The 24,534-nt window shown below is 46.2% G+C and overlaps 1 protein-coding gene across 9 annotated transcripts in view; it reads left to right on the top strand.

Moving 5' to 3' along the window:
* Nucleotides 1-24,534, top strand: part of TNFRSF14 (TNF receptor superfamily member 14) — a 102,573-nt gene that overhangs the window by 30,011 nt on the left and 48,028 nt on the right. For all 9 annotated transcript variants that reach the window (XR_015877772.1, XM_088468190.1, XM_088468188.1 and 6 more), the window contains one exon: nt 13,354-13,444. Coding sequence is in view for 8 of the 9 variants with exons in the window: in XM_088468190.1 (XP_088324316.1) it covers nt 13,354-13,444 (91 nt within the window). In the remaining variant the exon portion in view is untranslated. The remainder of the gene's footprint in view (nt 1-13,353; nt 13,445-24,534) is intronic.

Genomic DNA, 24,534 nt, shown 5'->3' with positions numbered 1-24,534 from the left:
ATGGGAACACCTACCGTCTGGGGCCGGCCCCACTGACATCACAAGTGATGTCAGTGGGAGTGCTTTCGGCTCTGTTTGAGCCGAAAGCACTCCAGGGCTTGCGGCAACGAGACCCTACCACAAGAGTCTCGTCGCAAGCCCGATGGTCGCGATGGTGTTGACCATCGCGACCATCTTCCTGGCCGCTCGCTATAGCTGTGGGTGGTCACCCACAGCTATACGAGCGGCCAGGAGGCCGCTCTAAAAATCAAGAAGGACAGCCCTGATTCAGAGCGAGCGCTCTGTCAGAGCGTCCGGCTCTGAATCAGGGCCTTAGTTTATGCAGAGAAGGGTACTTTGCTGCAACCATTACTAATTGTGCATATGTTGTACCTTAGCGTTGATATATGCAAGGTAGCTTTTTAATTTTGTTTTTAATTTTTTCAACCTTGGTAAAATGATGCGGTATTCATTATTAGGAGGAAATTCCTGCAGCATAAAGATGCTGACAAGAAATAGGATAGTGAGACCACAGCCCTAGTCCAGTATGTCTTTCCTGTGGCACAGCCTATCCATGACACTTCACTTAGCTGGTTGCCATGTTCTTGGAGGGATAATTCTCTAGCTGAGCAGACAGACATGGACTGATAGGATAGCAGACTTGCACTGAAGCAATTCACTTTGTGGATTCATAGACATGGACAGTGACATCACAGCAGCTGTAAACAGTGGAGACTCAGATTCTGGACCTGTATCATTAGCATACTGTCCAAAGGATTTAACTGTAAATAATGGAGAGTGGAGATAATACTCTACTTTCTTCTTCAGGGTCCATAGGGATCCACAGGGATACCATTGGGTAATGTGGTTTGAGAGATCCAGGCACCAAACAGTTAAAGCTTTCTGCTCCCAGGATGCACCGAGTCCTCCATATATACCCCACCCCTAGCCATAGGCCTTCAGTTGTTCGTTTGGTGCAGCAGGATCAAGACACACCTTTTTGTAACGGGACTGCTCGTGTAGTCCTTAGCTTTTATTTTATTTCTTATGTTTGAGTCAGCAGTACAGATAATGTGACTCCACCTACCTCTGCCGGGCCAAAACATCAGAAATGGTGCTGGTGATTTCGGCGGGTCTCTGCTTAGCTTGCTAACAGCGACGCTGGGACCTGGACTGCAACCGGACACACAGAGATGACTGGTAAGGTGATTACTCGCTTACGGGGAATCGTGCGGGGCAGTGCTTGCTTCTGGTGTCAGACGCACCAGAAGCCACTGCAGTCAAGGCCCGGGATTGTCCACGTCCTCACTAGACCACCGGGGCCTTATCGTCTGACGCCGGGGATCGGCAGCAGACCCATATCTGCTATCATGAGGCCAGCGTACTCGGCTGGTTAATGCAGCTTAGGGGAGGTAGGCGCTCCCCCGGCAGCTCCTCCCCCAACCCAGATGCAGTCCTTCAATAAGGTTTTGCGCGTCTGGGTTGCTCCGCCTACCTTCCACGTCTATATGAGACGCTCGCAGCCGCTACCTGTGTGCTACTGTTTGTCTCAGGAGGGTTTGGGTCAGTCTCCATGTATACCTCTCCCGTGGTTAAGGTATACAGTGCTCTATATCCTACCATGCCTCGTGTTTGAGTAGTTGATTTAGAGTATATTGCGATTAGATTGCGATTATTTACATATGCATTGTATGTGACTGCTAGCTGCTGTATTGATACTGGGCCTGATTCAGAGCCGCTCGTAAGCGGCCGCTCGTTCGCTCCGAGCTATGTTCGCACAGCTGCGCATGCGTACGGGTTTTAGTACGCATGCGCGAACCAGTCAGTGCGGTCGAAAATCGTATGCTCGCAAAATAGCGAATGCCTGCTATTTTGAGTGACAGAGTGAGGCGTTTGTGGGTGGTAACAGGGGAAGGTGCTTGAAAACGGGGAGTGGAGATCAGAACGTAGGTGTGCTTAAAGGTCAAAACGGGCGTTTTAAGGGTGTGCATAATTAACAAAGCAGCGTCATCGACCACATCAGTTGGGTGTCTTTTAGCCAGAACTGCTCGCATGATTGTGGTAGGAAAATGCAACCACAAGAATAGCGAGCAGTTCATTCGCCTTTCGATGTACTCGATTAATCAAATAAATAGCGGAGATGACGTATGATGCGAGCGGCCAGGGGGCGTTTTTTCAAAATTACGACAGCATGTTTTGTTCGCTCGTTCAGACATAGAGGCGTCAACAGACCGCAAAGAGCGAACGGTCAATTTAAATAGCCTGCCCCTTTTTATGAACGAGCGAGCGCAAATAGCGTCCGGCTTTGAATCAGGCCCTCTGTCCTTTATTTTTGGCTATCAATTATAGCTATCACTGTGTTTTCTCTCCATCCCTCTGGGGTGGGTTTTTTTTCCTTTGGGTACTTCTCATTTAAATTGAATTTGTGAAGGCTGTCACATTGCATTTGTATTGTTTCCTTTACATGGAAAAATGTAAAGAGATAAAGGTAGACAGGACACAGAGGCTCCTGTGCTGATTTCATGTAAATCCTGTACAACAAGTTTGTCCTCACAGGACGTTGTTATAATAATAATTTTATTTATATAGCGCTTTTCTCCTAAAGGACTCAAAGTGCTTTACATTTACAGTACAAAATACAAAATAAGCTTAAACAAGGGACATTAGTGAAATGCTTGGGTAAATAGGTGAGTCTTCAGTCTATTTTTGAAGGATTCTAGAGTGGAGGCCTCTCGAACTGTGCGGGGAAGTGAGTTCCAAAAGGTTGGAGCCACAAAACTGAAAGCTCGACCCCCAGACAAATTCCGTGAGATTCTAGGTACTGTTAATAGTCCTTCGTCAATGGATCGCAGTAATCGAGTGGGACAGTAAGGAATCAGAAGCTGCTTCAGGTACCATGGGCCGTGGTCATGAAGGGCTTTGTAAGTTAGTAAGCCAATCTTGAAAACAATTCGCCATCTGACACAGTAGCGCACACAGGGGGGGTTTCTGAGTACCTAGAAACCTCCCCTGCCAGGCCAATCCATCTCCGCAGTGCACAAGTATTCATTTGTTTTTTTTAAGTGAGACAGAGAGCTTTGTCTCTGTCTCATCAGACCGGTCTGTGAGCTCCGACTGGGTAGCTTCCGCGTAGCTATGGAGATGGCTAAGAGCAGTACAGGGGAGCTGCTGCAGCTCCTCCCTGACAACTACCATGTGCCTTTGAGTGCCAGTGATGTCACTCACTGCACTCCTCCTCATCTGCACTCCGGACAGCATGTAATTAGCACAGCCACAATCAAGATCATCACAGGTACTGTACCTCCCAGCTTTATTTATACCATGGGTGTGGGGGGAGATGGTCTGTAGTCCGAGTGTGTGTAAAGTGCAGTGCAAGGTGACTGTGTGTAATGTGCTCTGAGTGTCTGTGTGTAATGTGCTCTGAGTGTCTGTGTGTAATGTGCAGTGTAGTGTACAGTGTGTGTATGTGTATAATGTGCAGTGTAAGTGTCTGTGTGTAATGTGCTCTGAGTGTCTGTGTGTAATGTGCAGTGTGTGTATGTGTATAATGTGCAGTGTAAAGTGTGTGTAATCTTAAATGTCTGTGTGTAATGTTACAAATCCTGCCCCTGCGACATGCAGCCAGTGAAGGGAGTAGAGAATGGGTGTTATGTGGCTGGAACGGGGATGGTTGGTTAATAGCCTGGTAGCTGCGTTTTGTACCATCTGCAAGCGATGTAATTCTTTTGCTGGGAGACCGAGGTAGAGGGCGTTGCAGTAGTCTAGACGTGATGATATAAATGCATGTATGACGTTAGGCAGATCTTCTGAGGGAATTAAATGATTGATTCTGGCTATGTTCCTCAGATGAAAGAATGAGGATTTGATTGTGGCTGATACCTGATGTTTAAGTGTCAAGCCACTATCCAGGACAACACCAAGATTCCGCACATATTTAGTGTTTTTTGTAATTCTGAACCCCCAAGCGTAAGTCCTGTTGGTTGGCTATGCTGTAGCCCTGTCCTGTGACCTATCATAAGAACCTCTGTTTTAGCAGGGTTCAGTCGCAGCCAACTGGCACTGGCATCCACTCCTGAAGCTCAGCTAGGCAGCCATTTAGGGTTGTTATTGGGTCCTTTGTACCTGGAGCAAAGGACAGGTACAGTTGTGTATCATCTGCATAGCAGTGGTAGACCAGGCCATGACGTCTGATTATTTCACCCATTGGTAGCATGTATACTGCAAAAAGCATGGGAGAGAGTATAGAACCCTGTGGGACACCGCATGGAAGTGGCACTGGTGATGAAGAGTTTACTCCAGAAAAAACACACTGTGACCTGCCAGTGAGAAATTATTTGAACTATCTAAGGACTGTGCCATCCAGTCCACAGAAATTTTTCAGGCGCTCAATTGGAATCCCATGGTCCACAGTATCAAATGCTGCTGAGAGATCCAGAAGGATTGAGATTGAGCAATCACCTCTTTCTCTTGCCATCAGAAGATCATTAAGCACACATACCAGGGCTGTTTCAGTGCTATGTCTTCTCCTGAATCCTGACTGGAATGTTTTGGAAGGTTTGTGCATTGCCTGTTATAAAGAGCCACATCAGTCCAATATACAAGAGCCCTCTTGGGTATCACCTTTGTCTCAGGTAATGAAGCCGTTGGTGGATCGCATGGCTGCTCCCAAAATGCCTTCTTGTATAGGGTGTTCATAGCATGCTATGTTTATACCTCCTATGCATCCCTCTTGGGGAATGTTTACGGCCACTCTAGTCAGAGTATGGGACCGTCAAATATTGAAAACAAGAAGGTTATTACTAAGGCGCCTAAACGAGACGATCTGCTCAGTTTATGGATTCAGACGCATCATCAGAGGAATCAGATGATGCGCAGGGTTCTTCTCCAGAGCCTAGCATGGGAGAGGAGGACCTTCCACCCACAGTGGATGTTCCTTCTTTGATGAAGGCGGTTAAATCAGTCCTAGATATTCAGGACGATGAACCAGCCCCTAATAAGAAGGCTCCATTGTTTAATTACCACCGAAAGAGGATATAAACGGAGTTTCCTATATCTGAGCAGCTCACTGAGCTTAACGAGGAGACATGGGGTATCCTGGATAAACTGTTTTATGTCAATAAAAGATTAACATCATTGTATCCTTCACAGCTTCTGCATGTACTAAGTGGGAAGTTCCTCCTACTGTTGATGCTCATGTATTGCACTTAGTTAAAAATGCTACATTGCCTATTTCATCAGCATCCATCTTCATTTTCAGCTTCTGGAGCAGTTAACTGTCCAGCTATAGCTGGAGCTTTGGTAGCTAGAGCTGTTGAAGAATGGACAGGGGCATTGGAAGATTCTCTACCAGAGAACAGATGATGCTGGAATTGTAGCTTCCAAAGCATCGGCAGCTTCAGCAGTAGCACGCAGGGCCATTTGGTTAAGGTCCCGGAAGGCTGATACAGAATCAAAGAAAGCTCTGGAAACTTTACCTTTCCAGGGAAGGATACTTTTTGGAGCAGAGTTAGACAAGATAATTTCTACTCTGGCAGTTTTTCTTTCGGCCTTTTCGACCTCAGGGAAGAGCAAAGGAATACTCTTTTTTTCTAAATCAGCTAGTTTTCGCAAGACAACAAGGTGACAAACTAGGAGGTCGGGGCCGACAAAATGTTCAGTTTCTAAACAGGGCGACAAGCCTTCGGCCTGATGGGACGGGCCTCCTCCGGGGGAATCCCAGGGTTGGTGGCCAACTTCTTCAATTTGCGGATTATTGGCATCAAACAACCTGGGTCCGAGAAGTGGTCTCAGGGGTATGCCCTCACTTTCAGGAAGCATTCTCCCTAGAAGTTTTTTTGCACAAATCCCCCATCAGATGCAGTCAAGGCCTTGGCCCTTCAGGAGGCTATTCAATCTTTACTGCAGGCAGGGGTAATAATCCCGGTCCTTGTGTCACAACCTGGGAATTCCAATCTGTTTTTGGTTCAGAAACCAAATGGGGCTTTTCGCCCTATCCTGAACTTTAAAACCCTCAACAGGTTTATCCATATTCCCAGGTTTCGTATGGAAACTCTCCGGTCAATTATATCGGTAACGGAGCCTGGGAATTTTATGGTTTTCCTGGACATTCAGGATGCGTATCTACATGTTCCCATTATGTCATCCCACTAAAGATTTCTACGGTTTGCTGTTCTGCAGCAACATTACCAATTTCAGGCACTGCCTTTTGGTTTGTCGACAGCCCCTCGGGTCTTTACCAAATTATGGCAGTCATGACGGCTTACCTAAGGCGTCAGGGTCTCAGAATACTTCCATATCTGGACGACCTTCTGATATTGACACAGACACCAGTTGTTTTGCAACACCATTTTCAATTGACAATAGCCTGTCTACAAAGGCATGGCTGGATCATCAGTTGGAAAAAATCATCTCTTCTTCCAACACAGCAGATGGTACATCTGGGAGTATTTTTGGATTCTCAGGCACAAAGGGTGTTTCTTCCACAGGACAAGATTACAGCCCAATCATTGCGGTTACGCAAGCAAAGGGTATCCATTCTATCAACAATGCAGGTCCTGGGATCAATGGTATCCACCTTCAACATGGTGGGATATGCTCAGTTCCATTCCAGGCCTCTGCAAAGATTCATACTCTCAAGGTGGAATGGACCGTATGATCTAATAAGGTCCTAGAGGATCCTCCTCACTCCAAAGGTATGCCGTCCCCTCCTGTGGTGGCTGAAAAAGGACCATCTGAAAAATAGTCCATACTGGATTACAAATTGGGTGCTTCTCATCACGGAGCCAGTCTTCGGGGATGGGGTGCAGTGACAGGTCATCACACCTTTCAGGGAAGATGGACAAATCGGGAAAGTCATCTGCCAATGAACATTCTGAAACTGCGAGCAGTGTACAGAGCACTGATCATGGCACAGGACCTGCTCCAGGGCAGGCCGGTCCGGATCCTGTCTGACAACGCGACTACAGTAGCCTATCTCAATCATCAATGAGGCATGTGAAGTCTTGCAGCAATGAAGGAAGTGACAGGAATTCTGATTTGGGCAGAACGTCATCTTCCGGCCATCTCGGCAATATTTCTCAATTAGGAGTCATCAGGATATACACGCCGGAGAGTGGGCTCTCCATCCGAGAGTGTTTCAGCTTTTGGTAAACAAGTGGAGTCTACCAGAAGTAGATCTTATGGCATCACGTCACAACCACAAGGTCCCCAGGTATGGGTCCAGGTCCAGAGACCCATCGGCAGCATTCATGGACGCACTGGCAGTAAGATGGGACGTCTAGCTGGTGAATCTCTTTCCCCCCCAATTTCCCTCCTCCCAAGAGTTCTCAGGAAATTCAAGCAAGAAGGTAGAACAGTAATACTGGTGGCCCCGGCTTGGCCCAGACGTCATTGGTTCACCGACATACAGAATCTGTCCATAGACAGTCCGTATCCTCAACCTCTGCAGCAGGATCTGCTAATGCATGGTCCCTGCCGACATCCGGACACCTCGTCTGGCTTTTACGGCGTGGCTCTTGAATCTTTCATCTTAAGAGCCAAGGGTTTTTCCAGCTCTGTGATTCAAACTGTTACAAGTCACGGTCATAACTTGTCTCCCACTAGCAGTTTACCTTCTCATGACGCTGTCATTCCGGTTCCCTCAGTTGCTAGGTGATCATCACGTGTTATCCACAGCATGGCGTGATTGGTTCATCCTCCTATTTCTACACACTGGCCTTTTGCCGCCTCGCCAACTATAGCATTCCTGTGGGTTCTCTCGGCTCAGCTGCATGGTCAGCATTCTGTGTCTCATCATGGTAGTGTATTCTGGTTCTCCAGCTGTATTACCTTGCCACCGGCTCCCAAGCTTCTCCGTTGGCTCCCTAGCTGCACTGGCAGCCTCCTTGCTGCCACCGGCTCACCAGCTTCTCCATCGGCTTCCTAGCTGCACCAGCAGCTTCGGTGCTGTCACCGGCTTTCAAAGCCGCATTGCAAGTACACAAACTTGTGTACCGGCTCTCAAGCTGCACTATCGGCTCTCAAAGCCACATCTAAAGTACGCCCACTTGTGTACCGGCTCCCTAGCCGCACCATCGGCTCTCAAAGCCGTATCTCAAAACACCAACTCCTGCTACTGGCTCAAAGCCACACCAACACTGACTGTACCTATTCCTGTTGTTCGTCTCACCATCGGATCCCATAGTACATTCGTGTGAACCACTACTACCCTGAGTACTAAGACCAGGCGGCCACTTAAGTACCGGTGATAGTTTATAGACCTAAGCGAACAACGGGTGACTGTTAGTGGAGAAAGACCTCGCTAGCCTGGGTTCACGGAACGAGCTGTGGGATTCATAACACAAACTATGCTTAGGGCACGAAAGCCTTCCTCTGCTCGCATCTATTACAGAGTTTGGAATTCCTTTGGTCAGTTGTGATCCCATTGGTAGTATGACCCTAAAGTGTTTAGGGTTTCCCTGGTTCTGGCTTTTCTCCCGGCTGAATTAGACCTTGGTCTCCACCTGGCTACATTGGGAGTACAGGTTTCTGCACTCTCAGGGGTAAATTTACTAAGATCCGTGTCTGTCCCAATTTTGCATTTTCTGGTGATATAACTTTTTTGCAAATCGGGAATTTACGGGTAATTTCTTAATTTTTCAGGTTGAAATCGGGTGGTTTAATGTCGCAAATTTGGCCGTTTTGAACAATAAAAATTTATTTCACCATCCGCTCAAATCAGAAGTACTTTTCAACTTAATAAAAATCGGGAATTTACCATTATTCGTTTTGCTAAAGTCGTCCATTTTACACTCAAATTGGGGACTCAATAGAAGTTTTAAATGCACCACCTCCTGAGCTGCGAGTTGGCATCGAACATACACAAATCAGTGTGATTTGTGTACTGTACTTGGTCGGGCTGGCATACCTTTATTCGTTTCTACATATTCAACACGTTTGCGGCCGCTGCAGCGCAGTATTGCCGTCTGTTTTGCAGGGTTCTCAGCACTCACCGCCCGTGATTGGAGCTCTGGGACGTCCCCACTGTCTTGAAGCCTCCAGTGTCCCCTAGTGGATGAAGGAGAAAACAGGATTTTGGTACTTACCGATTAAATCCCTTTCTCCGACACTGGGCGCCCACCCTGCGCTGTTCCTTCCTGTCACATTTGTGGTAATTTTATGTTATGACTGTTAGAGACCTGTTTGTTGTCTCTTGTTGCATTTCAGTTTTTTTCAACCTTTTCAATGTTTTGTGTGCTTTCGCCTCCTCCTTCTGTTTGTCTTTTTCTCAGTTCCCCTCGGGCACAGTTTCCTAAGACTGGGACTTGTGGGGGGGTATAGAGGGGGAGGAGCTAGTCACACTTTAAAAGATTTAGGGTCTCATTCAGACCCGCTCGCAAGCGGGTCGATGGTGATCCCTGCACACGCGCAGCGGCCGCACTGCGTGTGCGCAAGTCCCGGAGCGAGAGAGAATTTCTTTAGCTCCGGGTCTCACTACAAAAGGGGTGGCTGTCGATGGTGATTGACAGCTCGCCCCGTTTTGTAGGCGTGGCGGGGGGGTGGTTTCACAAACTGAGGCGTTCCCATGCGAACGGCTGCCGTTTATGGGCTTCCCCACTGACATCACCAGTGATGTCAGCGGGAGAGCTTCCGGCTCTGTTAGAGCTGGAAGCTCTCTGGGGCTTGCGGTAGAGGAGACCCTACCGCAAGGGTCTCCTCGCAAGCACCGATGGTCGCAATGGTCTTGACCATTGCGACCATCGACCTGGTCGCTCGCTAAAGCTGTGAGTGGTCACCCACAGCCTAGCGAGCGGCCAGGAGGCCGGCTCTAAAAATAGAAGCGGCCGCCCTCATTCAGAGCGAGCGCTCGCATTTTACGAGCGGCTCTGAATGAGGTCCTTAGAGTGTCAGCCCCACTTAGCACCGTCTATACCCCCTACTGTCTTGATGCCTCCAGTGTCCCCTGTGGAATCGGAGAAAGGGATTTATCGGTAAATAGAAAAATCCTGTTTTTAATGTCATGCATTATATTTACATAATTTAGGGCCAGATTCATTATGGATCGCAACTGCAACAGTGTACGTAGTTGGCCGAATGTTGCGTACTGCATATGCATCGCAGTGCGCGTGCACGACGGCTACAGTGCGATCACACTGCAATCACGTAGAGCACGGTAAGCCATCACAGAGTTATTGACAGGTAGTCGGCGTTTGGGGTAGTGACGGGAGTTTTTGGAGAAACGCAGACGTGCCTGTCCGTTTGAACACCGTAGCATGGGGCATGCATAAGTTAGCCACTGTGACTGCATACGCAGCCTGAGTATTTACTGCGTGTGACGAGGTTAGCAATTTCTGAGTAAGGTCAGACCTGCTGTAATTCTGCGTGAGGGGTCGATGATGCAAATGTATACCCAGGACTGCAAGGTATTACGGGTGTGCGAAAGCGGTATTGGGCATCTCTGTGCTGGCTTTGGGCGTCTCTATACTGTTTTGCGATTGCAGTCATTAGCATATTTTCGCAGCAGACCTGTGTGCGTAATCGCAGCTGCGATCGCAATAGCTATCTGTAGTGAATCAGGCCCTTAGATTTGAGTTTCATTTTGAGAATCACTTATAGCCAATGATAGAAGAAATACCTTGATCCAACACGGTTTATGAATGTGCTCACAATGTTACACTGAAGTTGAATTATCTAGTGATCTTGCCTGGTTCCACTTATACAGTATAATCACACATGAGGACTGAGCTGCACTAGACTGTGATTGGTCACACACAAGTGCATGTGTCTTGTTGCCCTCTGGGCAGGACCGGTGCAAGGTGTCAAAGTGCCCTGGGCAAACAATTTAGCCTACCACCCCTCTTCTCTCAGCAAAATTTTTAGTGAGGCTTCTGTCTTGCTACATGGATGTCTGAATACTGTCCAGACTCCACTGCTGCTACAAGATCTCTAGATAGGGGTGTGTGGGGAAGGGGAGACTAAATATTAGGACAAAGTGGCGGGCAGCAGCAAGAAGACACTTACTACACCGCTTTGTCACACAGCCCAATTGCATTGGAAGTTTCCATTATAACCCGTGTCCAGCAGCCAGTGTCCTGGGTTGGGACTGGGTTTTTGGTGGAAAGGGGGTATTATTTACTGCGTTTGTAATACTGTTCTCTGCTTCCTGTAATCAGCACAGGGAATTGAAGCTACTTATGCCACAAGAATCGTGCCAGGCACCATCTTGGCTGTCAGACTAGTAGCGCTGAGGCCACCGTGAGGACATGAACCAGACAGTGAATAGCTCTGCCTACACTTTCCTGTAGGCCACCAAGATAAGCTGTTTTTGTTGCTCAGGCCCAGTCTACACACCCACAGATACAGGTATGCAATCGGGAAGCCGACTGCCTAAATACCGGCAGCCGGCTTCCCGACTGTCATATCCCGGCAAGGGTGAAATGCCGGTGTCTAGATGTAGGCGCCCGGCATTTCCCCGACGCCGGGAGACTGGCGCCCGGCATCCCGATCGTAATGATGCCGGGCGCCGCGAGCGGACAGCCGCAGGGGCGGGGGGGTTAGGTTTGGGGCTCCCGGGGGGGACTTAGGGTTAGGCACCCCCCCCCCCCGGGAGGGTTAGGTTAGGGGGAGGGAGGGTTAGGCACCCCCGGGGGGGACTTAGAGTTAGGCACCCCCGGGGGGGACTTAGAGTTAGGCACCCCCCCGGGGGACTTAGGTTTAGGCAGCGGGGAAGGGGGTGGTTAGGGTTAGGCACTTAGAGGGGGGGTTAGGGATAGGCACTTGGGGGAAGGTTAGGGTTAGGCACCCCTAAGGAGGGTTAGGTTAGTAGATACTCACCTATCCACGATCGGGATTTCCAGCGCTGTCGGCCTTCCGCTGCTCGGAACTCTGCTGATGTCGGGCTGCCGCAGCCGGGAATCGAATCGCCGGCCATGCAGACGGCGGTATTTCATACCGATTCCCAGATACATGACCTGCTGGTCGCAATGAATTGCACTTTTATTCACACACTTCTGGGTCAGGTGCTGCTTAATACAGAGATGGTTTAGTTTTTAATATGGAGGTAAGTTTAAAAAGATTTTTTATTTCACGTTCATAAAAGGAAATTGAGTAAAATGTACTAATAAGCAACTTAACTTAGAGCTAGAAGCTTCACATTCTTTCACTCTGTCCTCCATACTGGTTGTTGGGTGCATAGCAGAATAGTGTAGATGTAATTGCCTGTGAGTTGCAAGCAGCCATGACATTGCAGCAATTTAGGTGCCGATTCGAATAGAACGTAAAGTTTCTGTATTTGCAGGTAGTCACAGAAGCCTGAGTTACTACCTCATGCTAATGTGGGTTTCCATTGGGCTGTTGTGAGGTTCCCTGTGGCTTCAAGCAGGAAGCAGCTCCGCCCACTGTTTATCTGTCCACAGCCGCAACCGTCACCATCAGTATCGGCACGTGCACCAGCCCCACACTAGGTGCAAGGGATCCATCTAAAGCAGGCTTCCCTACTCCGTGCGCATGACTCAGCGAGTAGTAGCATACAGTTCCCTGCTATGCTATTTGCAACCTGGCAAAGAGATATGTCTGACTCGGAATCCACCCCGTAGTCTCTAGATTTAAAGCGGCAACAATTATTAAAAAAGTACTGAGCGATAGCGTGCCCTCCATTTTCCACGGGCTTAGCATCTGCTAATTCATGACTGGAATAAATGCTATTTTGTAGCGGCACATGTTAGTGTCAGGGTAGTGTACCCCTAGTGGAGTCTGGACTCCAGAAACAATTCATAAAAATACTTGCAGAGCCTAAAATACCAGAGTAGGAGAAGTTAGTCGGTCTTGCAGCTGTGCTTGTCCAGGCTTGCCAACCAAGGGGCATCTTGACTGTTAGACTGTGGCACAAGTCCTCATAATATGCAGTCAACATTCATAAAGCCATATTATTATTATTATTATTAGGCACCACAAGGTGTATGCAACACAGTGCATCAGGTAGACATAAAACAAATATTGTACACTGCAGAAATACAATACACAACTGAACCATCACAGGAACATACAGCGGTGGCAAATACAGGGGAAAGGGCAGGTCAGATCATTGTGTGGTTGAGTGGACAGAGTTGTAGTCACTCAAGGTGATACTGTCCCAAGAAAAGATTGTGCGGCAGACAATTGTGGTTTGGCATAAATAGAGCTGTGTTCAAAGAAATAAGATTAAGACAAGAAGGAACAAAAATCTTTCACGCTTGGGTCTATCTTTTTATTATTATGTTTTATTTTTATGTAGCAATGATTCAGCCTGCTAGCCAACTATTATTTATTAATAGCTACAATTCTCAATCGTACAAAATTTTAACTTGACATTAAACATACAGTACAGTAACATGATCTAAATCTATCTTCTCTGAATAGGAACTGCAAGAGCAAACACAGAGTGTGAGGACTGTCCGTCTGGCCATTTCAGCAATAAAAGCATGTCAGCAACTTGTACTGCATGGACAACGTAAGTATTCTTTACTGTTACTGTCTACGCTGGAGACAGATCTCTGAACGGTGCTGGCTTGACCGAGCATCGGGTCCGGCGCCAGGGCAGATATGGCAGCAGTTTTTACTTGTCGCCAGCTGCGAACCAAACGCGGACCGGCGGCTCTTCAAACAGAAGCGTTGGCGTGACCTTTTAAATTTATTTGGCAGTGGCCACTAGCCAATCATGGCATGCGGACTGGCAGCCAATCAGTATGGAGGATAGAGACGGCAAAATGTGTGTGGGTGTTATGTTTATCAGTAAGGTAGAGAATGAGTGTGTTGAGGAGTGATGGAACAATGTGTGGTCCAACCAGGTAGTAGGTAGGAAATAAATGACAATGAAAATTGTGGTGCCAAACAGTTTATTGAGTAGACACAGTACTTCTCTGGGATGGCAGTAAAGGTATTTTCTGGTTGATCTTTTGACAATAGAACAGTCTCGTCTGGTCATTGTAAAGTGCTGCCCTCCACTACTGGAGGTGGCATGTGACTAGCTCAGGGGGAGGTTGTTGGACTCTTTCAGGGGGCTCCTTAACATGCAGTTCTTGACCAGCACGTCTCCCCTGCTGGACCTATCATCAACAGTCTTATGGGCTCGAGCAGTCTGTAGTCTGAACCAGTGGTGTGTTACCCCGGATGAGTTCTGGTGTTGGCTGCATCCCGCACTAATAAAAGTTGTTATGCTTACCTACCAGTAGAAGCGCTGGGTCTGTCCCAAGGTCTGTCTGTGAGTCGCACACCTTACGGTGTGTTGCTTTCCTCGTCCTGGCATGGACTGGCTGTCAGAGGGTATTTGAGTTTTCTCCAGCCGGTGGCTGGAGACGACTCCTGGCGGCTTGTTATAAGTATGTGCCCACTGTGCGGCCCTTCTCATGGGGTCCGGTTCTCAGAGGTCCGTGTTATGAGTGACGTCAATCAATTTCAGTGGTTCAGAGCTGGTGTGGTGCCTTATATCCAGGGTGCTCTCCGCGGCTGGTGAATGGTGGTAGCGGGGCTGTGTGGCCTTTCAGTGATTGCGAAAAGCGAAAAAAAAAGTGGGTCCCAGGGACCCCTCACTTTATAAAAATAGGGTCCTGTTCCACTCTTTTTGGGTCCCATCACATATTATGGGGGTTAAGGGCAAGCAGCAGTTGGGGTAGAGCTGGTGCTAAAGGCAAGGAGAAGTTGGGTTAGAGCTGGAGCCAGAGGGCAGTAAGGGCATGCAGAACTGGGGATAGGGAGGGGTAAGTGCAGACAGTAGTTTGCAACAGTGCTGGGGCCAAGGAAGAGGTTAGAGGCAGGCAGTACGAAGGGTAGGGAGGAGGTTAGAGTAGATAGCTGGGGTAGTATTGGGGCCAAGGAGGAGGTTAGAGACAGGCAGTACGAAGGGTAGGGAGGAGGTTAGAGTAGATAGCTGGGGTAGTATTGGGGCCAAGGAGGAGGTTAGAGACAGGCAGTACGAAGGGTAGGGAGGAGGTTAGAGTAGATAGCTGGGATAGTATTGGGGCCAAGGAGGAGGTTAGAGGCAGGCAGTGCTTGGGTAAGGTGGGCAGTGCACACAGTTAACAGTCAGGGTAAATGGGAAATACACACAGTTACACAGTCAGGGTTAGGGGGTCTGCATACAGTTACACAGTCAGGGTTAGGGGGTCTGCACACAGAAACACAGTCACAGTTAGGGGGGGGGGTGGCCACAGCTCCACAGTCAGGGAGGTTTAGGGGGGATGCACATGGTCACACAGGATTGGGGGGGGGGCTGCACACAGTCAGGGTTAGGGTGCTGCACCCAGTTACACAGTCAGGGTTAGGGTGAGGGGTGCACAGTTACAAAGTCAGGGGGGGCTGCACACAGTCAGGGTTAGAAGGTGTGCACACAATTACATTGTCAGGGTTAGGGGAGCTGCACCCAGTTACACAGTCAGGGTTGAAGGGGGTGCACACAGTTACAAAATCAGTGTTAAGGGGTGGGGGTGGCCACAGTTACACAGTCAGGGAGGGTTAGGGGGATGCACATGGTCACACAGTAGGAGTCAGGGGGGCTCTGCACAGTGATGACTGTAAGCTGTAAGTGACTGACCTGTCTGAGTTCAGGGTCTTTTCTCTGTCACCACCTGTCAGAGCAGCACATCCCCTGTACATGTTGAGTCCTCCCAGCACCTCCGGACCTGAGTCCTCCTGACCACTGTCCCTGGATGCAGAGTCCATCCATTTTCTGAAGAATGCGTGGGCACAGAGCATGGTGTCAGGCAGCAATTAAATCAGATGCTGCCGGCAGTCATTGGTTGAGGAGACTCTGCCGGCAGCTATGGGTTCAGGATAATCCACCGGCGGTGAATGGTGCAGGAGATGCTGCCGGCGGTGATTGGCTGCTGCTGCGGCCGCCGGCGGTGATTGGCTGCTGCTGCGGCCGCCGGCGGTGATTGGCTGCTGAGGCTGCCGGCTGTGACTGGCTGCTGAGGCCGCCGGCGGTGATTGGCTGCTGCAGCACTACAGGCAGCAAACTCAGCCAGCGCGTCCTGCGGGAACCGCAGGGATTTAAAAACCGGGTAATCTTGCTGTAGCGTGTAAAAACGCGCTATAGCGCGTATTTTGCGAACCCTGGCCTTTTACCCGGTGCCGGTGGCCGGAGGTCCGCAGTGGGAGTGAAGTTATACAAGTTCAATACTGTAAAATCAGTGTAGTGCCTGATGCTCCAAAGCATTTTGGCCTATTGGCCTTCTTCAAGGAGATTGCTGATGTTGTGTGGCAAGTGACTTCGGGGTCTGTTTGCGGTCACATGATCTACTTTGTTCAATCAGCTTGTGAGAGGCTGATGAGTCATGTGATGATACTCGGCTGTGGTATGCATTTGTAAACAACGTACTGAGGAAGTTATTTCCAGTAGGATTGGGTACTCCTGCAGTATGTTGCTGCACTCTACCTCCCCCAATCCCCTTCCCGAGACACCAATTTCCCCCCACCACGCTTCAGAAGCACGGCTCACAAATTAATAAATAGTCCTATACCCAAATCTAGGCCTTGAGATAGGGTTGAGGTAGTCTGCGGAACTTTTTATGGGATTTTTCAGAGTTCATCTGAAATGTGCTTTGAAAAATGATAGTTAATATAATATTAATAATAAATTTTTATGGCTTGATTCAATTAGGAGTGAAATACTCACTGTGCGAGTAAGTGCAGCTGTATGCCGCACTTACAGTACCGCTGGACTCACACATTTGTGAGTCTGGAGTGAGATTGGGCCACGAGGAGGGCATATTGTACACCGTTACTGCATTTTGCCCCCTTCGCTCCTAATTGTAGCAAAGTAGTCACAGACAGGACAATCATTTTGTTTTATAATCCCCTGATTTGGCCTCTTTCTGTAATTGGGAAAGATACATAGACAGGCAAAGTGTGTGTGTGTGTGTGTGTGTGTGTGTGTGTGTGTGTGTGTGTGTGTGTGTGTGTGTGTGTGTGTGTGTGTGTGTGTGTGTGTGTGTGTGTGTGTGTGTGTGTGTGTGTGTGTGTGTGTGTGTGTGTGTGTGTGTGTGTGTGTGTGTGTACATATATTAATCAATCACACAAACAAACAAAAAATGTGCTAGAACACCGCTCTGACTCCACTACTGATGAAAAAGGATGGAAGAGGTAAATAAAAACTTAAATAACAATTAGTAATAAATATCACTAAGATCTACTCTCCTAATCAGTGTTTAAAAAAAATAATTAAAGACAGCTTGGGATAAGTCTAAAACTATTTTAAATCCATCATATTTATTTCTAAAACAACACTGGTATTTTATTTCTAAACAATTTAAAGTTTTATTAATAAAATTAAATTAGAATAGACATTCTTGTTACAATAATATGTTAGCTTGGTAAAAACATACAAAAGTATAAATGACCACACAGCAAGTAACAAGTGTAAATAAAGTAAAGAATATCAAAAGACACTAGAAACAAGTAAATACTGAAGACAAATCCGGTTGTCAATTATCTTAGTGAAATGTCCATAGCAATACCATAAACAAAAAAAGCTTACAAATATAACAATTGCCTAAAAACTCCAGGGTCCCAGTGCAGCAAAGAGAGCTATTCCAAATTACGGAGTAAAAACCATGTAGTGGTTTCAAACTGGTTGGATATGGGAGTCTGAAATCTCAAAAACTGACAGCGGCGTCCCGATGCTGAGAATCCCGACAGAAGATGCGTAAGTACCCTAACCTTCCCTCCTTGAACCCCTAACTCTACCAGTTAGTGCTTAAACCTAACCCTCCCTCCTTAGTGCCTAAACCTAACCCTCTCCCCTTAGTGCCTACCCCCCCCTCCCCCAGTGGTGCCTAAGCCTAACCTCCCCCCTCTCGCAGCCTAACCCTAAACCCCCGGGGTGCCTATACCTAACCCTTCCCGTCCCCCCCTCACTGCGGCTAACAGCTAATGGCGTCCGCTGTACTTACCATCGGGATGCCACTGTACTTACCATCGGGATGGACAGCCGGCGCCTGTGTCCTGTCCTTGGTTCGGGATTCAGGTGCCAGGATTTCATCAGCTGGCATCCCGATGGTCAGCAATTTAAGTACATTCCATTTCAAACAAATTGATATGTGAGCTTGTGTATCAGAATCCAACAAGTCTATGTACGAGGGTTGTTCAAAAAGTAATGCCCAAATGCTCACAACTCAAATTTTATTATAGATACAGATTTTAAAATTTGCCGTAAAATACTTTGAAGTCTTAGTAACAGAGTGACTCTACTCAAAAAATTCACCATCTGCCCTCAAACATTTTCTCCACCTCTCAATCCAAGCTGTGAATCCACTTTGGAAAAATTCCAGTGGTTGGTGTTTGACCCAGGAACGTATGGCGTTTTTAACAAGCTCTATGGCTTCAAAATGTTGACCCCAGAGACAGTATTTGAGAGGGCCAAACAGATGAAAGTCAGAAGGGGCCAAATCAGGACTGTATGGTGGATGTGGCATTATTGCCCACCCCATTTTGGCAATGGGCAGATGTTGCCATCGAAGTGTGAGGTCTGGCATTGTCGTGGTGTAAGATGACATTTGACAGTGGAATTGTTGACCTTTTTTTGCGGATGGCTTCTTTCAGCTTCTTAAGTGTAATAATGTATCGATCACTGTTGATTGATTGGTTTGGTTCCAAGTAATCGATGAGAATAACACCTCGGCAATCCCAGAAGAATGTGGCCATAACTTTGTTTACGGATCGCTGTGATTTAAACTTTTTTGGCCTAGGTGAACTTGGGTGTTTCCATTGCCTTGATTGGGCCTTTGTTTCTGGGTCATAAAGGAATACCCAGGTTTCATTTCCTGTAATGACATTTTCCAAAAACGTCTCAGGGTTGGCTTCAAAGTTGGTCAAAAGGTCATTGCACACTTCCACCCTCTGGGCCTTATGATCCCTGGTTAATTGCTTTGGAACCCATTTAGCACACATTTTACGATATCCCAAATCATTGATTAGTGTTTTTACAGTGCCATGGCTCCATTCAAGTTCATCAGTGACCTCTCTGATGGTCACACGACGGTCTTTCTGAATCATGGCATCGACTTTGTGTCGGTTCTCTGCTGTCACTGCAGTTGATGGTCTGCCACCACGTGGTTTGTCGCACACGGACGATTCTCCCAATTGAAAACGCTTCGTCCACCTTCTGACATTGCTATAGTCAATTGTACGCACACCATACACTTTTTTTCAGTCTTCTGTGGATTTCTGTAGCACTGCAGCCTTCTTTTTCCAGAAATTCAATGACTGCTCTTTGTTTCATCTTGGATTACATGGTATTTCTTGGACTACCTAAACAAAAATACATATATAGCTAGCAGACATATTAAACTACAAACTGACAAAGTTTCAAATAAATATTGCATATTATTTCAGAGGTATGAGCATTTAGGCATTACTTTTTGAACAACCCTCGTATATACCCCATTTGTTGTGGAAACGTGTAACACCAGTTTCAATTTGCGGTAGCGCCCTCCTCCTATCCAAATATAATAGTTGCAATAGCGTGGATTTAACCACTGCTAAGAAAGGTGGAGTAGGAACTTTCCAATGACGTAAAATAACTTTTTGGCCACAGTCACTGTAAGTGTAAAAAAACCAATAAGCTCTGTGCACCGGCCTTGCAGATCCCAGTTAACAAAACAGTATGGCCACGGGATCACTAGTGAGATGAAGCTTGCAAACATCATTAATAAACATCATAACTTTACCCTAAAACTTTCTTATCTTCCCACATTTCCACAGATTGTGGAAAAAAGAAGAATGCAAGTGCTTACACTAGGTTTCCTTTGAGCTTGGGATAGGAACGCATGACGTAGTGTTTTTATGTGTACTTGCTGTAGATAGTGGAATGCAAAATGTTAATGTTTTTTTTCCATGTGCTTCAATAAAGTAGGGGGTGACTCAATCTGTGGAATATCTGTCACCCACTTAGTGGTACCAGAAGCCCATACCACTTCCGCGTTGCCAACAATAAAATGGGGTAGAGATATCTAGTTTTCTAAGGGAGAGTAGTGCACATAGTAAAAAGTGATTGTAATGGGTCTTTAACATCGGCAGAATACATGGCAGGCGGGAAGGTCTGTGCATAGTGTCTAGCCTGGAGAAACATATAAAAATCTTTAGCAGGTAGGGAAAACTGAGCGCGAAGTGTGATATTGTATCAAATATATCTTTAATGACCACTATCCCCTTTTCTCATCACCTTAAAAAAACAACAACAATGTTACTCATTCTTGTTTGGAATCTGGGTTACATCACAAAGTGGCATATGTAGTTGCAATGTGTCTGCAGTGCAGTTTTGTTTAATGGAAACACAAGTGATACATGTATCATAATATAGTATATTGGACAATGCCTGTTGTGGTAAAGGAGCACAAGGGACATGAAGGGGGACTACAGGAAAATATGGAAATAAATTCTTCTCAAGGCGCTTCTGCCTAATAAGTTCACTGCCTGTAAACCAATCTAATATATATCTAATAAAGACAGACTGAGAGAATGCTAATACATTAGGCACCCCTAACCCTCCCTCACCTTTACGGAGACATAATTTGTTTTTGGCTATACGTGTCCTTTTTCCTTGAAAAATTCCTGGGACAACTTACATAAATCTGATTTGATTAAAAGAGAGAAACTGCAGGTGCACACTTCAAATACTAAACACTGCCAATAAGAATAATTATAAAAGACTCTGCAATATAACATAGAGTAAATTTGAGGTGCTTAGCATCATTTTAGCTAAAAATATGGGCCTTCCCACCGCGTCCAGGTGACCTCATATCAGGTGGGTCCATAACATTAAGGTTCAAGTCTAGGGCACGAGACCTAGACATGAACCTTCGATTTAGGGACCCACCTGATATGAGGTCACCTGGACATATCACTGAGGTGATATGCGTAGAGGAGAGCTGGTTCAGGGGAGACCTGGAGTTTCCTAGTTCCTCTTAACAAATTAGATAGAACACTGGTATTTTTAAACAATACACAATATGTAGATACATCCTACAAATGTTTTTCATCTTTGCATTGTGGGATTTATCAAAAAGGGACCTGCCATCTAGATAACTCTGATAATTTCTCTTATGATATAAACTAAAATATCCTAGTAGTCAAGTTTATTTAGTATTACTCTTGCTTTGCACTACCCGTCTTTATTTTTGCCCATGTTGTAATATATAAGATGTAGGTGTAATAATGATTATCACTGTTAGTAAACTGTCACATGAGATAACAACATATTTCATGCTGCCTCCCACTTTCACAACCCATTTTACTATTCTAACTATGATGCTCCCTATACTGTATGGGGATCACTGAGAAACTTTTTGTAATGTACAGAGGTCATTAGGTTGCTATCTGTATTTTATGATGGTCACTTGGATGCTTCATTTATTGAATAGCTGTCAATAGAATGGTAGACAGAGGCATTGTGATACATTTTTTTCTTTTATGCTACAACACAATATATGTGGTCTCATCCCAGTGGGTGGGTGATAGTGGATGAGACCTCAGTAATAATGATCTACTTTATGATGACCAGGCTTCATCCAACAGCCAAGGCTTTTTCATTACCATTTCAGTGCAAATCTTTGGAACTACCTGCTGGTGGATTAAGTGGTAACAATCACTTAACTAATACTCCTTTTCCACCACAGCAAAAACCCAGGTTATTGCCATGTCAACCCGGGTCGCGGCTCAGTAAAAAAGGCTCCTAGGAAAAAATCCCGGCTCGACTGACCCGGCATTTCTTGCCAGGTCTCGAGCAGGGTTTTATGCGTGTAAGACCCGGGTAATCAGCTCCAGGACTCATTTACAGCATGGTGATTGGGTGAAATCGGAAGGCGTCTGTGACAGCTGGCCTCAGGGAGGGAGAGATTACAGCCACACTGTATGGTCTGGATCGTTCCGGGTTTTACCCCATCCCAGGGTAAAAACGTAATTTCTCCGTGCCCGTCTCCCTGGTGACGACTGTAACTCCACCCTATACGCTCCCAGGACATCCCCCCCCTTCCCCTCTGCAAGTCATCGGTCCGCTCTGGTCTGGCGTTCAGAGGATAGCTGGAGTTTCCGGCAATTGGTGATGATGTCATCTCCAAGCACCAGCACTGCACCCATGCGGGTGGCAACGGGGTAAGTCCTTGGTCTGACCCGGCTTGGAACTGTGTTCCAAATCCCGTGTCAGACCTGGGATTTTGGTGGAAAAGCTGTTTAATATGTGTACTCAACCCACTGGTGTGCCTACTTGTTGGCTGCACCTGCCAGTGCAATGCTTCACCTACTGGTGTTATCTCCACTTACTGTGACAGGTGCGGTGATCCACCTACCATGTTGCATTGGTCTTGCTTACTACATTTGTGGCTAATGCTCACAATTTGCTAACCCCGCCTACTTTTGTGTTGGGCACCGCCTATAGTTGATTTAGTCCAACCTACATGAGGCCACTTTTCATATTTTTCCAGGGCCACTGCAAGTTCCCAACCTGCTTCTGCCTGGCATAAAAGCTAGACTGATACATCAAAGTATCTAGTTTGTTGCAGGAGGGAACTGACAAGCTATTAGAAGGTAATCTGATGATGGAAACCCCTTTTAATGTTATTCTATAATGTGAATTTTTTACCATATTTACCAAAACAAAGACATTGGCAATTATAAATTTAACTAGCTCATTCAGTGAAGGGGGACATTACATAGTGTGGTAAATACAATATGAATGTGTCTAGCTGCTATACAGCATATCAGGTGGAGCAGGATAGTATAGTAATAATTTGTGGACCCTGTGAAAGTAGCAATCCGTAAACAATGGAGACTCGGTCAATGAATACATAAAACAATTTTTACTATATGTTAAAATAGAAACTTTTTATTCTGGGTAATATTTAACTTTAAAAAAAACGGGGAATATATCCCAAAAACAGCCATTTTCAGGGGCTACCCACAAATATTATACAACCCCTTGATGTATATAAAAGGTAGTTTTTCTGGGGCGCTATTCACCTAATGACTATCATGCATATAATGTCAAATAGTATCATTCACATGTAGTATAAGAAAATCATAAGGAACATTAAAGTTCCACAAGTAAAATAACAATGTGACCAATTATAATCCCTGTGTGAATGCCCTAATCGCAAATGAAAGAGCATATCTTAAAAAAACATAGAAAAGTAATAATGTTAAAAACGGTGATATTGATTTCATTAGTAATATATAAAATTACCTTTTGATCCTGTCCTGTGGATCTTTATCAAGGCATGGTTGTGTGCTTAACATGAGGTCCTTAAATACCTACTATCAGGCTCACTTCCTGTTTCTCTCCATACAGGAAACTGCTTAAAACATTACATAACATATACAAAATACTTGTTCAGTGAATTATGATAAACCTATATCTTCCTATAATACAGCATATTAAATTTTTGAGTCCATCATAAATCTAAATAAAACAAACTTTCGATGCAACCGGAAGTTATGTAATTCCAATATTTCGACTTTACTCAGCGCATCATAAACATAACCCCGAACTACCGGTATTTGGTCGGAGGTGACATGCTGTTGACAATCGCTTTCCACTACGAGTCCTGATATAGATGCAAACAAGCAGCTTCATTGCACTGTCCGAACTTCCGGTATTGTCTCGGCAGTGGCTGTCATTAACTGCGCATGTTTAAAAGTCCTAACCTTGGTTTTCAAACTTCCTGTATTAACCGGAAGTAATGTCACCATAGTAGCCACTTTTTTTTTACATGTGTTTAGGAATGGCACCCATCTTTCTTAGGTTGAATGCCAGCAAAAATGTTTCGATGTTACTGAAAGGGAAAAATAAAGTGCATATTGTCATGTTCTGCTCCTCTGGATCAGATTACCTTGCTCATGTCGCATTCTGGCATGTGCTGTGGTCCTCTGTGCATGCTATGTCTCCTGGATATCCCTGTGCATGTAATTTCCTGCATTTGCCTGCTGTTTCCAGTTTGGCTGTGTGACCAGGCTTGATTCTCATCATGTGATCACTCCTGCACCTATCCGGATCATGCATTACTCCACATGATCACTGCAGCCTATCCTTTCCCAGGACAGCCTATTTAAACCCTTCCAGTTCACCTGCACATTGCCAGATAAACAATTCACATTCATAACTTCCTGGTTACTGAGTACTGCTGAATTCTCTCTGAAAGTTACAGTTATTCCTTGTTACTCCTGTGTTTTGCTAGGATTCCATCCATATATCTAATCTGGTGTCTGCATCATAGTGCTTCAGTGAGTCATTCCTAATTGTGCTGTCCACCTGATGAGCTAGCTAATCAATCAGCATACTGCCTTCTAAATCTGCAAGAGACTCCCAGTATGGTTACTCCTGCTTCCTGCATGTATCAGCTCTGTAGCACTACTACTTCCAGCAAATACCCGTCCCAGTCTGGTTATTCCTGCTTCCAGCATTTATCAGCTCTCTAGCACTACTGCTCCCAGCAATACCAGTCCCAGTCTGGTTACTCCTGCTCCCAGCATTTACCAGCTCTTCAGCACTACTGCTTCCAGCAATACCAGTCCCAGTCTGGTTACTCCTGCTCCCAGCATTTACCAGCTCTG

This window comes from Taudactylus pleione, unplaced genomic scaffold (assembly GCF_031769625.1).
Source record: "Taudactylus pleione unplaced genomic scaffold, aTauple2 ptg000082l, whole genome shotgun sequence".
Taxonomy (NCBI): domain Eukaryota; kingdom Metazoa; phylum Chordata; class Amphibia; order Anura; family Myobatrachidae; genus Taudactylus; species Taudactylus pleione.
Note: the sequence above shows the minus strand (reverse complement) of the source record. Positions and strands in the feature narration are given on the sequence as shown.